This window comes from Budorcas taxicolor, chromosome 19, assembly GCF_023091745.1.
Source record: "Budorcas taxicolor isolate Tak-1 chromosome 19, Takin1.1, whole genome shotgun sequence".
In the NCBI taxonomy this organism is placed as follows: Eukaryota; Metazoa; Chordata; class Mammalia; order Artiodactyla; family Bovidae; genus Budorcas; species Budorcas taxicolor.
This window is the reverse complement of record NC_068928.1, coordinates 33,990,099-34,003,163: the sequence shown is the minus strand read 5'-3', so window position 1 is coordinate 34,003,163 and position 13,065 is coordinate 33,990,099. Positions and strand designations below refer to the sequence as shown.

General features: G+C 59.6%; 2 protein-coding genes across 3 annotated transcripts in view; one reads left to right on the top strand and one right to left on the bottom strand.

The window, feature by feature from the left end:
- SLC5A10 (solute carrier family 5 member 10) overlaps positions 1-13,065 on the top strand; it is a 56,351-nt gene that overhangs the window by 1,570 nt on the left and 41,716 nt on the right. The window contains exons 3-9 of the mRNA XM_052657152.1: positions 2,634-2,705; positions 2,957-3,061; positions 3,364-3,423; positions 4,063-4,167; positions 8,775-8,880; positions 9,143-9,223; positions 10,761-10,966. Of these exons, the coding sequence (XP_052513112.1) occupies positions 2,634-2,705; positions 2,957-3,061; positions 3,364-3,423; positions 4,063-4,167; positions 8,775-8,880; positions 9,143-9,223; positions 10,761-10,966 (735 nt within the window). The remainder of the gene's footprint in view (positions 1-2,633; positions 2,706-2,956; positions 3,062-3,363; positions 3,424-4,062; positions 4,168-8,774; positions 8,881-9,142; positions 9,224-10,760; positions 10,967-13,065) is intronic.
- The window catches only part of FAM83G (family with sequence similarity 83 member G), a 28,880-nt gene continuing 26,191 nt past the window's right edge, over positions 10,377-13,065 (bottom strand). For both annotated transcript variants that reach the window (XM_052657150.1, XM_052657151.1), the window contains exon 5: positions 10,377-11,510. In XM_052657150.1, the coding sequence (XP_052513110.1) occupies positions 11,103-11,510 (408 nt within the window). In that variant the 3' untranslated portion in view covers positions 10,377-11,102. The remainder of the gene's footprint in view (positions 11,511-13,065) is intronic.

Below are 13,065 nucleotides of genomic sequence, written 5' to 3'. Positions count from 1 at the left end.
ATGGCCTGACAGAATCACAAGTGTTCTTGGCTGCGCCCACACCAGCTGAGCCAAATCCAGGGTGGGGCAGTGGCATGCAGGGCCTTGGGGTCTCTGTTTTAACAACGCTGTGTCCGCCAACCTTGCCTAGTTCATAAGCCAGTTTCTTCGGCCTTTGAGAAGAGAGAAGGGCTTTAGGTCACCACAGGCTCCAGCAGCAGCGGGGCCACCGCTATGCAGATGCTGTGCGCCTTGCACCCCTCAGGCCCATTGCAGGTGAACCCCAGGGCTTCAGGGGGCAGGGACTTGGGCACTGAACCCAGGACCCTGCCCAGAGGGGAGGGCCTCCTCCATCTACTCCTACTCCTGGGTGGGAGGTGGACGCAAGCCAGCCAGTCTTGTCTCCAGAGCTCGCCCGGCTGGCACCCCTGAGCCCTGACTGGCAGTGGTCTTCCTCTCCTGCTGGAGAACGAGGGGCCCCTCTTATCTTCTCTGGCCATGGCCCCAGTTCTAGAATCCTTGGAAGTTGCTCAGCTTTTTGACCTTCAGGGTCTTTATCTGTAAGACATGTATCACCTGCCTGGTCCTAGGTCCCACATTCCCAAATGGGAGAGGTCTTCTACCTGAGGTGACCACATGTAAGGGACCCTGCTGCTGCTGTCGATCCTGTAGTAGAAAGTGCAAGTGGTGGAGCTAGAGGTGGAGGCGGTGGGTGGGGGGGGCGGTGGAGATGATGGTGGAGGCAGAGGAGGGGCTGGTGGCAGTAACAGCCGCAGTGACTGGAATTCATTCTCCTGTGATTAAATAGTAACTCTCAGGCAGCCCAGTGCTGAGTGTCAGGAAAGTTGGGTCTGTGTGTTCTGGGAACAGTTACTTAACCTCCTATTTCCTCAAACACACCCCATAGATCTGTACACTCACCTCTCACAGCTGTTCCAAGGAGCGCAAGAGCCCAGTGGATGTGAAAATCCATTCCAACCATAGTGTGCTGTGTTCTTGGGAGCACCGTGCTGGGGGTCAGAGGAGGGGCCCTTGCAGTGGAGGCTTTCTTTTAAAAAAATATTATCATTACTATTTATTAATTTATTTCCTGGTCTTAATGACCCAGATAACTACAACAGTGTGGTGACTCACCTAGAGCCAGACGTCCTGGAGTGTGAAGTCAAGTGGGCCTTAGGAAGCACTGCTATGAACAAAGCTAGTGGAGGTGATGGAATGCCAGCTGAGCTACTTCACATCCTAAAAGATGATGCTGTTAAAGTGGTACACTCAATATGCCAGCAAATTTGGAAAACTCAACAGTGGCCACAGGACTGGAAAAGGTCAGTTTTCATTTCAATCCCAAAGAAGGGAAATACCAAAGAATGTTCAAACTACCAGACAATTGTGCTCATTTCACATGCTAGCAAGGTCATGCTCAAAATCCTTCAAGTTAGGCTTCAACAGTACATGAACCAAGAAATTCCAGATGTACAAGCTGGATTCAGAAAAGGCAGAGGAACCAGAGATCAAATTGCCAACACCTGTTGGATCATAGAGAAACCAAGAGAATTCCAGAAAAACATCTATTTCTGCTTCATTGGCTATACTAAAGCCTTTGACTGTGTGGCTCACAACAAACTGTGGAAAATTCTTAAAGAGTTGGGAATATCAGACCACCTTACCTGCCTCCTGAGAAACCTGTATGCAGGTCAAGAAACAACAGTTAGGACTGGACATGGAACAATGGACTAGTTCAAAATTGGGAAAGGAGTGCATTAAGGCTGTATATTGTCACCCTGTTTATTTAACTTACATGCAGAGTACATCTGAGTACATGCAGAGTACATGAGGAATGGGACAGGCTCTGTGACTTAGGTGGCTTGGGACCCCTGGAGCTGGAGTGAGTCAGGACCACTCAGTCAACCACTGGGAAAGATGAGGCCCTTGTAGGAAGGGAAAATGATGTGAGAAGGCCGTTGGCAACATCTATTACATCCTTGAGGATAAGAGAACACGACAGAGAAAAGCAGGGGCTAAGACCAGGGTGGCTCCGGAGGTTGTGCAGTGCACCACCTATGCAGCTGGACGTGGCCATCCTGGCAAGATGGTGAGAGTCCTCAGACTGTACTCTGTTCAGTGTGGCTGGATCATGAGCACAGAGAGAAAGCAGAGGTCAGGGGGGTGTAGTGGGACAGGCAGCCAGCAGTCATATCAGAAGCTTCGAGTGGTGGGCCCAGACAAACCAGCTTAGTCATCCTGACCATCTGGGCAGCAGAGAGCAGGCAGGTGAAGTCTGGGAGAACCAGGCCTGCATGTTGATGGACTCGTGTTTCAGCAAGTAGTGGTGCCTCTTCCTCTTGGCGGCTGGGCGATGGTCTGTGGTGTGGCTGCACGTTTGTTCATCCGTCCATCCATCCATTAGCTGATGAGCCTTCAGGTTGCTTCCACCCTCAGGATGCGGTGCATTACACAGCTGTGAGCAGCCCTGTGGGGGTCATCCAAGCACCTGCTCTCAGCTCTCCCAGATGTAGCCGGGATGTAACTGCTGGGTCTTGGGCTCACCTGTGTGTCCCACTCTCTGGGGAGCCAGTGCACTATTTCCCGCAGTAGCAGCCCATTCTTCCCTGCCTCTGGCCCAGCGAAGGCTCCAGTTCCTGCCCCTGTCTTTGCAGTCCTCCTGCCGGGCCAGCAGGAACACAGTGAGCGGCTATTTCCTGGCCGGCCGGGACATGACGTGGTGGCCGGTGAGTGCCCCCAACCCCTCCCACCCCTCCTTGCACGGGGGCCACATCTGACCCCTAGGTCAGCCTGCATCTGCATCCCTGCCGTCACTGCCTGTGTCCTCCTCACACCCAGGGTCAACCCCAGGCCGGGCCAAGGAGGCAGAGATGGGGCCTAGGCCGGCAGGGGTCCCTGAGCGGTGGTGGGGGGGCAGGTGGTAGAAGGCATGGAGAGGGCAGGGTTGATGCTAGCTCCTCCCCTCTCTCTCCTCCAGATTGGAGCCTCCCTCTTTGCTAGCAGCGAGGGTTCGGGCCTCTTCATTGGACTGGCGGGCTCGGGAGCGGCTGGAGGCTTGGCGGTGGCCGGCTTCGAGTGGAATGTGAGCTCCAGAGGAGGGTGTCCGCTGTGGGTGAGAGTGGGGTGGGGTAGGCAGCAACCTTGATAGGTGCTAGATGGTGCTCATCAGAGCCCACCCCTCCATGGCCAGGGGCAGTACCCAGGAACCCGGAAGGCCAAGATCCAGGCAGGCAGGGTTGATGGGGAAGTCGGGTCTACGGAATGCTGCAGGCAGGGAGCCCTGAGCCTCGGCCATCATCCTTAGTGTTCAGGGCTGCAGAGAGGAGGTGAGGACAGTTCTTGACCCTATATGTCCCTATCCTTACCTGCCTCGGTCCCCCGCAGGCTACCTATGTGCTGCTGGCCCTGGCATGGGTGTTTGTGCCCATCTACCTCTCCTCGGAGGTGAGTCTGATCAGGGACAGCCCAGCTGGGGGCCTTGGAACAGCTGGGCCTGGGGTGGAGTGGGTGGTGGCGATGGGCAGGACCCCTGGCTTCGCACATGAGTTGGTAAGTGAAGCCATAAGTCTCAGCTCTGGGTTTGTTTCTAGTCCTGATTAACGTTCGTATCAACCCATGGAGTCAGGTCCCCTGGGCCCTCAGCCCAGGTGCCTTGTCTGTTGGTCTCTACTGTACCTGCCTGTTGCATCTGGAGGAGGATGCTCCATCTACCTGAGCACACAGGCTGCACACCTGGGCTGCAAGTCGCATCCTCAATTGTGGCGCTTCTTTAGTCCCAGCCGGCGTCACTAAGCCCGGTGGTTCACATTTCCTGGATGTCTCAGTCTCATACTTCCCCATCTAGCCAGAGCTCACCTGGATTTGTTATAACAGCCTTCCAACTTGTCCCCTGCCCCCAGCCACAGCCCCCCATGCATCCCTCCAGTCTCAGCCTGCTACGGCCGAGCCTAAGCCCCTCACCATGTGATTGGAAGTGTAAGCCTAGAATTCTAGGCCTGGTGCTGGGGCTGTGAGATGCTCCCGGCCCAATTGCTAGCTGTGGCCTTGCAGCAGTGAGCTTAGCCCCGCGGCCTGTGCCCCTAGATCGTCACCATGCCTGAATACATGCAGAAGCGCTACGGGGGCCAGCGGATTCGCATGTACCTGTCTGTCCTGTCGCTGCTGCTGTCTGTCTTCACCAAGATATCGGTGAGCCACCTCTTCCCCCACCAGCTTCTGGCCAGCTTAGCCGGAACATCCCTGCTCTGGGGCCCTCAAAGCGACCTGACAGCTCCTGATCTGCCTCTTCCTTGTCTGACAGCTGGGGAGACCAAGGCCCAGAGAGGCGCATTGACTTGCCCAGGATCACAGAGCTGCACCAGAGTCCTGGGAGGGGGCAGAATGCAGCCCTGTGACTCCTGCTTTGCCCCTGGGTTCTTGTCTGGGCTCTGGGTCCCGGTTCTGGCCAGCCAGGAGTGCCCACTAGGGGGCGCCCAGAGCCTTCTGTCTCTGGCCCAAGGTGGCAAGTGGCTGTCAGCTCCACTGCCAGGCTGACCCCCCTTTCCCTGGGGGGCCTGGCTGGGCACATCATGTCCACACCCTGGGTCTCACAGGGAGGGAGACTGAGGCCAGGATTGGGGGAGCTGGTCCCAAGCCCATGGGGCCTCCATGGCCACTCCAGGCCTGTGTTCTCCCTTCTGAATCCCCATCACCAGCCTGTCCCCAGAGGCCATCCAGCCGCTCCAGCTCTGGCAAGGCTCAGAGGTGGACAGCGGTCCCTGCACAGACGGAGCCTGGTTCCTCCCTCCTGCCTGGCAGCTTCTGCAGGGTGTCCAGGGCTTCCTCCTCCACTACCCTGGGAGCCCCGGGAGCCCCGGGAGCCTCGCCTCGGCCAGGCCTCCACCTGGGTTGCCAGGCCCCTGCTGGGTGGGAGTGGGTTTCGGAGGGGGGTTGGTTAGTAAGCAGGCCCCGCCTTTTCTCCTAAGAGGGACTCCCCAGGGCTTTCTCCTGGAGGGGGCGCTGCTGCCCTCCAGGACAGCTTCCATGTGCTTCCTCCTCCCTCTCCTGCCCCTCCTGAGCCCCCCGCCCCTCGGGAAGCAGGGACTCAGAACGGTGCGGGGGTGCAGATGTAACACAGGGGATGGACCTCAGAAGAGAAGGCAGCGTTCCTGCTGGGTAGCGCAGAGCCGGGGTCTAGTGGAGAAAAGGATGCTGATGGGGAGGGCAAATGCCAAGGAGGCAGGGGTGGTGTGGGATGCTTTGGGGGTGGTCATGGCGGGGGGCTCAGACCCCAGGGGTCAGACACCTCAGGACCAGAGGAGGAGGCGGTTGGGGGTGACAGGGAGCAGTGGGCCTGGGACTGACCAGCAGTCACACAGCCAGACCGAGGCTGCATGTCGCTCTCGGGGGCCCCTCCCATCCCAGGCCAGAGGGCTGGTGAGAGGTGAGGAAGGGATCTGAGTGCCCAAGGGGCCCAGGGGCTTTGCGCAGGGGACGTCAGGCTTGTGTTAGTGCCGCCATCCTCCCCCACCGGAGGATGCACTTGAGCAGACAGGGGTGAGAGGCGAGGGGCCAGGGTGGGGTCTGCCAAGGCCAACCTCTGGGCGTAAGGGTCCCCCAGCCCATTTGTCCTATTGGTGGCTCTGAGGCAGAGTTCACATCTCACACTCAGAGCCTGGGCAGGGTGTCCAGAACAGTGGGGGAGTAAATGGGGAGAGTCCTTAGAGGACACTTTGTGCACAGCCCTGTTTACAGACAAGACAATGGAGACCTAGGGAGTGGTCATGGTGAATCAGGCAGAGACCATGGTTGGAGCCCAGAGGGCTGATCACTGCTCCACTTTGTGATGAGGTGACTCAGTTGTCATCATTCATTCGCTCAGTCATGTCCGACTCTCTGTAACCCCACGGACTGTAGCTCACCAGGCTCCTCTGTCCATGGGATTCTCCAGGCAAGAATACTGGAGTGGGTTGCCATTGCTTTCTCCAAGGTATCTTCCAGACCCAGGGATCAAATCCTCATGTCCTGCATTGGCTGGTGGATTCTTTACCACTAGCGCCACTGGGGAAGCCCCAGGTAACTCAGTTTACCCACCTATAAAATGGGAGGGAACCCACTGATGTCAAGGCTGGGGTTTCTGCACTGAGGCTGGGGCTGCATGGATGAAGTGGGAGGAAAGCAGGGGGAATACTGATTGCCAGGCCAGGCCTTGGAGGGACTGGGTTCCCCTGACCAAGGCTTTGGGCTGAAGCTATTTGCAGCTCTGGAGCCCAGCAGGGCCCCTGAGGCCCTGACCCCACTGGGCAGAGCCCCTGGAATGCCCTGTGTGTCCATGTGTCCAGGACTGACCCCAGCTCCAGCCTGCTCAGAGACCATAGGGCCCACCTGCTGCCGGCCCCAGGCAGGGACACTAGTCTGAAGAGAGAACCGCCAAATGACCCCAGGGGGCCTAAAGGCTGGAGGGTAGCCGAGCTCCATCACTGTGTGCTCCAGGCCGGTCACTTAACCTCTAGACAGTAGAGAAACCCGGTCTGATGCCCTGGGTCATTCAGGAGCTCGAAGCCAGTTGCTTCAAACCTATGCGCCTGTGCCCCCCTCTGTGGAGTGGAGCGGCTCCCTCAGGGGTCCCACCTGCCCCACCTTGGCTTCCCCTGCTCTGGGTCTGCAGAGGTCAGGGGGCTGGTGGGGGCTGAGCACCGTGCTGGTGGTGCTCCACACCCCCCCCCCCCCCGCCAACTTTATAGACAGGGTCCGTGGGGCTCAGGAGGTAAGGTGACCTGCTCACCAGGGTCACAGACCCAGGCCTCTTAGCTCCTACCTAGCTGTGGCTCGCCTGGGCCCCCAGGACAGAATTCAGCAGGAGAGGTCCGATGGGGCTGGGGGACAACCTGGAGCCTGCAGCTGACTGCACACTTACCTGGCCTCTAGCAGCACCAGGAGCCTTTACAGAGGCCGCGCAGGGTCCCCGAGTCCCACCTCCACACCCATGCCTGTGCTGTCCCCGCCGCCCAACCATTACTCTCGGAAGGAAGTCCCTGGGCTGCAGAGCAGTTTGGGAAGCAGGGCATCGGGGGCAGGCTGAGTCCTGAGTGATGCAGATACGGGGACGTTCCCAGACGGAGGGACCTGGCTGGGCTAAGGCCTGGAGGCAGCAAAGTGCTGGGCATGGAACAGCAGCCAGTCTGGCGTGACCAGAGTCACTTGGGCTTAAAGGCAGAGCCTGAAGGCTGGGCACACAGACCAGGGCTCCCTTCCGAGGTGACTCGGGTCTGGGGAGGGGTCTTTTTTCTTTCTTTGGCTGTTCTGGAGTTTGGTTGCTGTGCAGATTTTCTCTAGTTGCAGGACATGGGCTTCTCACTGCCATGGCTTCTCTTGTTGTGGAGCACAGGCTCTAGGCATGCAGGCTCAGCAGTTGCAGCTCACGGGCTCTAGAGCACAGGCTCAGTAGTTGTGGTGCACGGGCTTAGTTGCCCTGAGGCCTATGGGATCTTCCCAGACCAGGGATAGAACCTGTGTCTCCTCTACTTTCTAGAACCAGCCCCCTGCTCCCATTGCCTGGCCACTCCCATCTCTGATACTTGCCAGGGCCTGACCATGGGGAGGTCCCTTCACCTCCCTGTTCCTGGTCTGATGGAGCGGGGTGAGAGGGGTGGGGCTTGGAGAGACCTTCCTGCTCTTACATTCAACAGCTCTGGGCTCCTCAGCTTGGGCTGCACTGGCTCACTGCCAGGGGTGGGGGCAGAGTGAGGGGCCACTGTTCGAAGAGCAGCTTGTCAGCATCCCCACACTGGCTGGTCTCTGCTCCAGGAGAGGGGAGGGGAGGAGCCTGGGTAAGCAGGGGTCTGAGAGCCTGACTTCAGCAGAACTGCTGGGCCCCTAGCTGGGCCGGTGTTCTGGTCTCACGCAGACTGTCCCCCATGTGGCAGCTGACCCGTGGCCTTGCCCAGCCTTCTCAGAAGCCTCTTGGCCCCACAGGCTGTGTTTTGGGGTATCTTCCTGACGTGAAGCAGGTTTGGACACTTGGGGGGTGGGGCCCCTGGTCTAGGCCCTAGGTCCTGCAGAACAGGGTCCTCCCTCCTTTTCCAGGCACCCACTGCACAGTGAAGGTGTGTGTGTGTGGTCTGTAAGGCCTGTTCCAGCACTGATATTCTCAGGCTCACCCCAGAGCCCTGACTGTCCTGTGCTCCCCAGAGTCTGGGATGGCAGGACTGAGTCCAGTTCAGCCCCTGGAAACAAGCTCCAGCCTGAGACGTGGTCCTGGTTTCAGTTTCAACCCCATGGGGAGGGTTCAATAAGCAAGAGCGCCCCCCTGTTCCCCCAGCCTGGCCTGGCGTAAGTCTGATCTCTTCTCGGGGGCCCTGCCTAACAAGGAACAGACCATAGGGACCCATTTTACATAGAAAGACGTGGGTCTGGAGACTGAGACACAGGGTCCTAACAAGGAACAGACCATAGGGACCCATTTTACATAGAAAGACGTGGGTCTGGAGACTGAGACACAGGGTCCTGTTCTCTGAGACCCACTCCTCCCCCAGGAAGCCCTCCAGGACTCTCCTCCATCCTCAGGCAGGAGCCAAAATGAACAACAAGCTGCTCCCTGGTGGGTAGAGGCCGCTTAGGACTTTATTAACAACCGCAATGTCCCCTGCCCACCGTTGTCTACAGCCAGGATGCACCCCTGCTCAGGACAGCCCCTGGTGGGTGAGGCGGTCTCCCCTTCCTCGTCAATGAGGCACCAAGGCCACTGGGCAGACGCGTGGTGCTCTGGGTCCTGGGGTCACCTTGGGCCTCTACACATGCTTCTTTCACTTCTCCAGATCGACCTGTATGCGGGGGCCCTGTTCGTGCACATCTGCTTGGGCTGGAACTTCTACCTGTCCACGGTCATTATGCTCGCCATCACGGCCCTTTACACCATTGCAGGTGCAACACCCGGGGACACATGGGAAATTGGGAGGCTAGCTGGTGGGGGTTCAGGGCACCTCCTCCCGTAGCCTGGGACCTGGCCAGTTTGAGCCAGGCACATGGGCCTCTGCAGCTGCTCAGCCGGCCTGGTTGCTGTATCCACCTATGCAAGAGCAAGGGGCATGGGTGTGGGACAGCTATCCCTCCCAGAGCTCGGTTGCCTCCCCATTCCTCCCCCGTCGAGGCCAGGCGCTTCTAGCTCTGTCGTCTCCACTTGCAGGGGGCCTGACTGCTGTCATCTACACAGACGCCCTGCAGACGCTTGTCATGGTGGCGGGGGCCGTGATCCTGACGATCAAAGGTGAGGGCCGTGGGCCTATCCAGTAGCAGGCCCCCATGTCGGCACTAGGGGTGGGTGTCCCCACGAGGCCAGGCTGTGGGGCCCTCAGCCCCCTGCCAGCCTCCCCTGAGTGGCAGAAGCCTGTTCCCCTCTCGCCCCAGCTGCCCTGTGGCACTTCTGTCACCAGCTCAAGCCGGCTGGTGTTTGGCTGCAGAGCTGATGCAGGAGGCAGGGCCATCCATATCCACGCTGGGTCAGTTATGGGAGGTGGGGCTGTGGGTGGTGTGCCCCCACACCACTGGGAGACCACGTACTTGCCTGGACATCTGCCCCCACTGTTTGAAACCTTGTACAAGACCCCAAGAAGTGCTGTGGCAGGCAGGACAAAGGCAGGGTGGGAAGAAGGGGGAACAGGGGTAAGCTTGGGGTCTGTCCCAGAGGTAGTGAGCTCCTCAACCTGGGAAGCATGCAAGCAGAGCCAGGAGGAGCCCATAGAGGGCAAACAGAGGCCTTTGCAGTCTCTTCCAGACTCAGACTCTAGGACCCTTGTTTAGTGTCTGTACCTTTGCTCTGAGCGCTCACCTTGGCCTGGCCTGGGCTCCGGGTGGGAATGATGCTGAGGGCTGTGGGGAGGGGGTGGGGAGTGGGGCCTGGGGCTGTCTGGGCTTTGTGTACCTGCCTCCTCACAGACCAGGGGCCTGTGTCCCCAGAGCCCACTGCAGGAAAGCACCTGGGCAGCCAGGCCCAGTCTGGTTAGGGATGGTGGGGCAGTGATCACAGACAAAGCAAAAGCCACAGGCTTCCCTGGTGTCTCAGCTGGTAAAGAATCCTCCTGCAATGCGGGAGACCTGGGTTCAATCCCTGGGTTGAGAAGATTCCCCTGGAGAAGGGAAAGGCTACCCACTCCAGTATTCTGGCCTGGAGAATTCCATGGACTGTATAGTCCATGGGGGTCACAGAATTGGGCACAACTTTCACTTTTGGCCCAGACCCCAGGGCAGACAAAGAACAGTGAGTGGTGAATGTGATCTCGGCTCCGGCCAGCTAGCTGGCAGTGTGGCCTTGGTGGCTCCCCTGCCCTCTCGGGACCCTGTTTCCCGTCTCAGAGCCACACCCACCCTCCCCCCAGCCACTCTCAGCTCCACCAAAGTCTCATCTTTTGGAAGCCCCTGGGTCAGGACATTAGCCCTTCCGACTACCGGGGAAAGTCCTCAAGTGCCAAGGAAAAGATGCGGCTGCGTCCTCGAGTCGACTGTGAGCCTAGCAGGGGGCCCCCTCCTGACCGACGGGCATCCAGAGGCTGCAGGACATGGGGTGCCCACGTGCAAAATGTTCCTTTAATATTATTACTTTAAATACAAATAAAATAGTCTTTTGAATTCACTTTTTTAAAAAAACCCTCTATCTCCACACCTTTCCAGACATTCGGAAAGGTAATGGGAAAAAGCTGAGTCTCCTGTACTTGTGAGACTCCTGAGTTATTTGTGAGACGAGGGCAGTGGGGCTGGGAATCACAGCCGCCAGCCATTGACCATCACCATCCCACCCGCCCCTGCAGCTTTCGAGCAGATTGGCGGGTACGAGCAGCTGGCAGAGGCCTACGCCCGGGCTGTCCCATCCAGGACCATCTCCAATACCACGTGTCACGTGCCCCGGGCAGACGCCATGCACATGTTCCGAGACCCCTACACTGGGGACCTCCCGTGGACTGGGATGACCTTCGGCCTGACCATCATGGCCGCCTGGTACTGGTGCACTGACCAGGTGAGGGTCCATGTCACCGCCCTCCCCCATTCCTGCCTTCCAGGGTGACTGTGGAGGTGCGGGTGGCCCAGGAACCCCTGCACAGTGAGCCCAGGCTGGGCAGAGGCCATGGACGGTGTGGCCCGGGCACGGGGTGCTAGGGGTCCTTGCGGTCCTGGGGGGCGTGGGCTCGCCGTTTAGAGTCAGATGGGGCCCACTGGCTGCTACCCGTCCTGGCCTTCAGGTGCTTTGACTGGGACAGTTTGGAGTACGGGATTCCCAAGGGGCTGGGGTGTTCCTCGGTGGCCCTGCTGTTGGCCAGGGCACTGGCATTTCGGGCCGGCCTTGGGCTCCCAGGACCCGGCAACATGCGGGGCCCTGGGCCGCTCTTGGCCTGCCAGTGCTGGGGGCTTGCCACAGCTGGGCCTGCTTTCCTGCTGGAGCTCTGGGTGCCATCGGCAGTGGGGCGGAACCGCGGGGGTCCCAGGGTCCTCAATGGCCACGGGAAGCCGTCTTTCTCCCTGGTGCCCGAGGCAGGGGCTCCGTAGTGGTGAAACCGCTGGCCCTGGTGGAGAGAGAGCAGACAGGTGAGACCAGGGGCCTGGAGGCAGCTCCATCCCTTCGTGAGGGCTCTGGCCTGCAGCGAGCATGCCTGGTTTTGCTCTCTGGCCCTGCCCCACCCCTAGCTGGGGGTCCTGGACACATTTCCTTCCCTCCTCCGTGCCTGTTTCCCCACAGGTACTACGGGAGTGATCCTGCCCTTATGGTCATATCAAGGCCAGCGCCTGCTCCTCCCCAAGCCCCTGCCCACCTCCCCCATCTGTAAGGGGTCAGATAGGCCTCCACCTGGGCCAGGTCTCTGGTGCCTAGGGGCGGGGTCCCCCTCCCAAGCTGGCACCAGGTGGCCTCAGGGGGCCACGCTCCTTCCCTGGGCAGAAGCAGATGATGCCCTGCCTGCCTGAGGGCTGTGGGTACCTTCAGGCAGCTCTCGGGTGGGAGGGGCCCTCAGGGGCACTGGCCTCACCACTGTCCTTGATTCTGGACCATGGCCCGAGGACCCCACCATGGAAGTGAGGCCACCTGGCCGGGAGTCGACCCAGCCAGTCACAGTGGAGTGAACGGGGACAGACTTCCTGGGAGGCAGACCCGGCAGTCCATCCACAGGACGGGACACTGAGGCCAGGCTGGGTGCCAGCCGGTGAGGGGTAATCTGCATCTCCCAGGTGTAGGTGTTCCATGTGCTCGCCAGGAGACCCTGTCTGGGCTGTGACTGTGGGACGCAATCCAGGTGGGAAGGATCCTGGGCCTCGTTTCCCCACCTGTGATAAGTGACATGTGACATGACATGGTCACATGCCCAAGAGTCCCTGTAGGCTGTACCCACTGCAGGCGTCTGCCCAGCACCTGGGAGGACTGAGGCCCGGCCCAGTTGAGTGAGGGTCTGGATGAAAGGCCAGCAGTGGAGGGTGGGCAGGGGGTGCCTAGCAGCCCTGTGAACCAGTCGCAGCCCCTTCCTCACCAGGCACCTCTCATTCCCTCCTCGCTCAGCGTGGGCCTGGCATGGCCCTGCGTCCAAGGGTGGGACAGCACTCAGGAGATTCTCCCATGAAGGCCGAGTGAGTCAGCACACAGCCTGGCCTGGAGGTCAGGGCTGGATCAGCCCCCTTCCTGGATAAGAAGGTCACATGGGGAGGCAGAGGCACTGCTGACCCCATGGAGGTCCAGAGTGCCAGCAGCTTGGGGCCATGCCTGGCCTCAGCCCGACCTCCCTGTCCCCCTCCTGCTCAGGCTGGGTCTACCCAGGGAACCACTGGGCCTCGGACCAGATCCCCAACCACGCAGGTACCAGTCCACTGGGTCCTACTCAGCCCCTGATCCAGACAGCCCCACGGTGTGGTCAGCGCCACATAGCAGCTCTGTGTGCTGGGGCCATGAATGCTTTTCACCTTCTTCAGACATTTCAGAGTCTCCCAGCTCGGCCGCAGCGTGTAGGTGACACTCAGAACCCAACTAAAGCAATGAAACGGGAGGTGGGGGCTGGCCAGGCACTGGACTCCTCTCTGGGGGTTGCCGTGCCCTCCCACTGCAGCTGCTCGTCTGCACAGCAGGCAGGCACACAG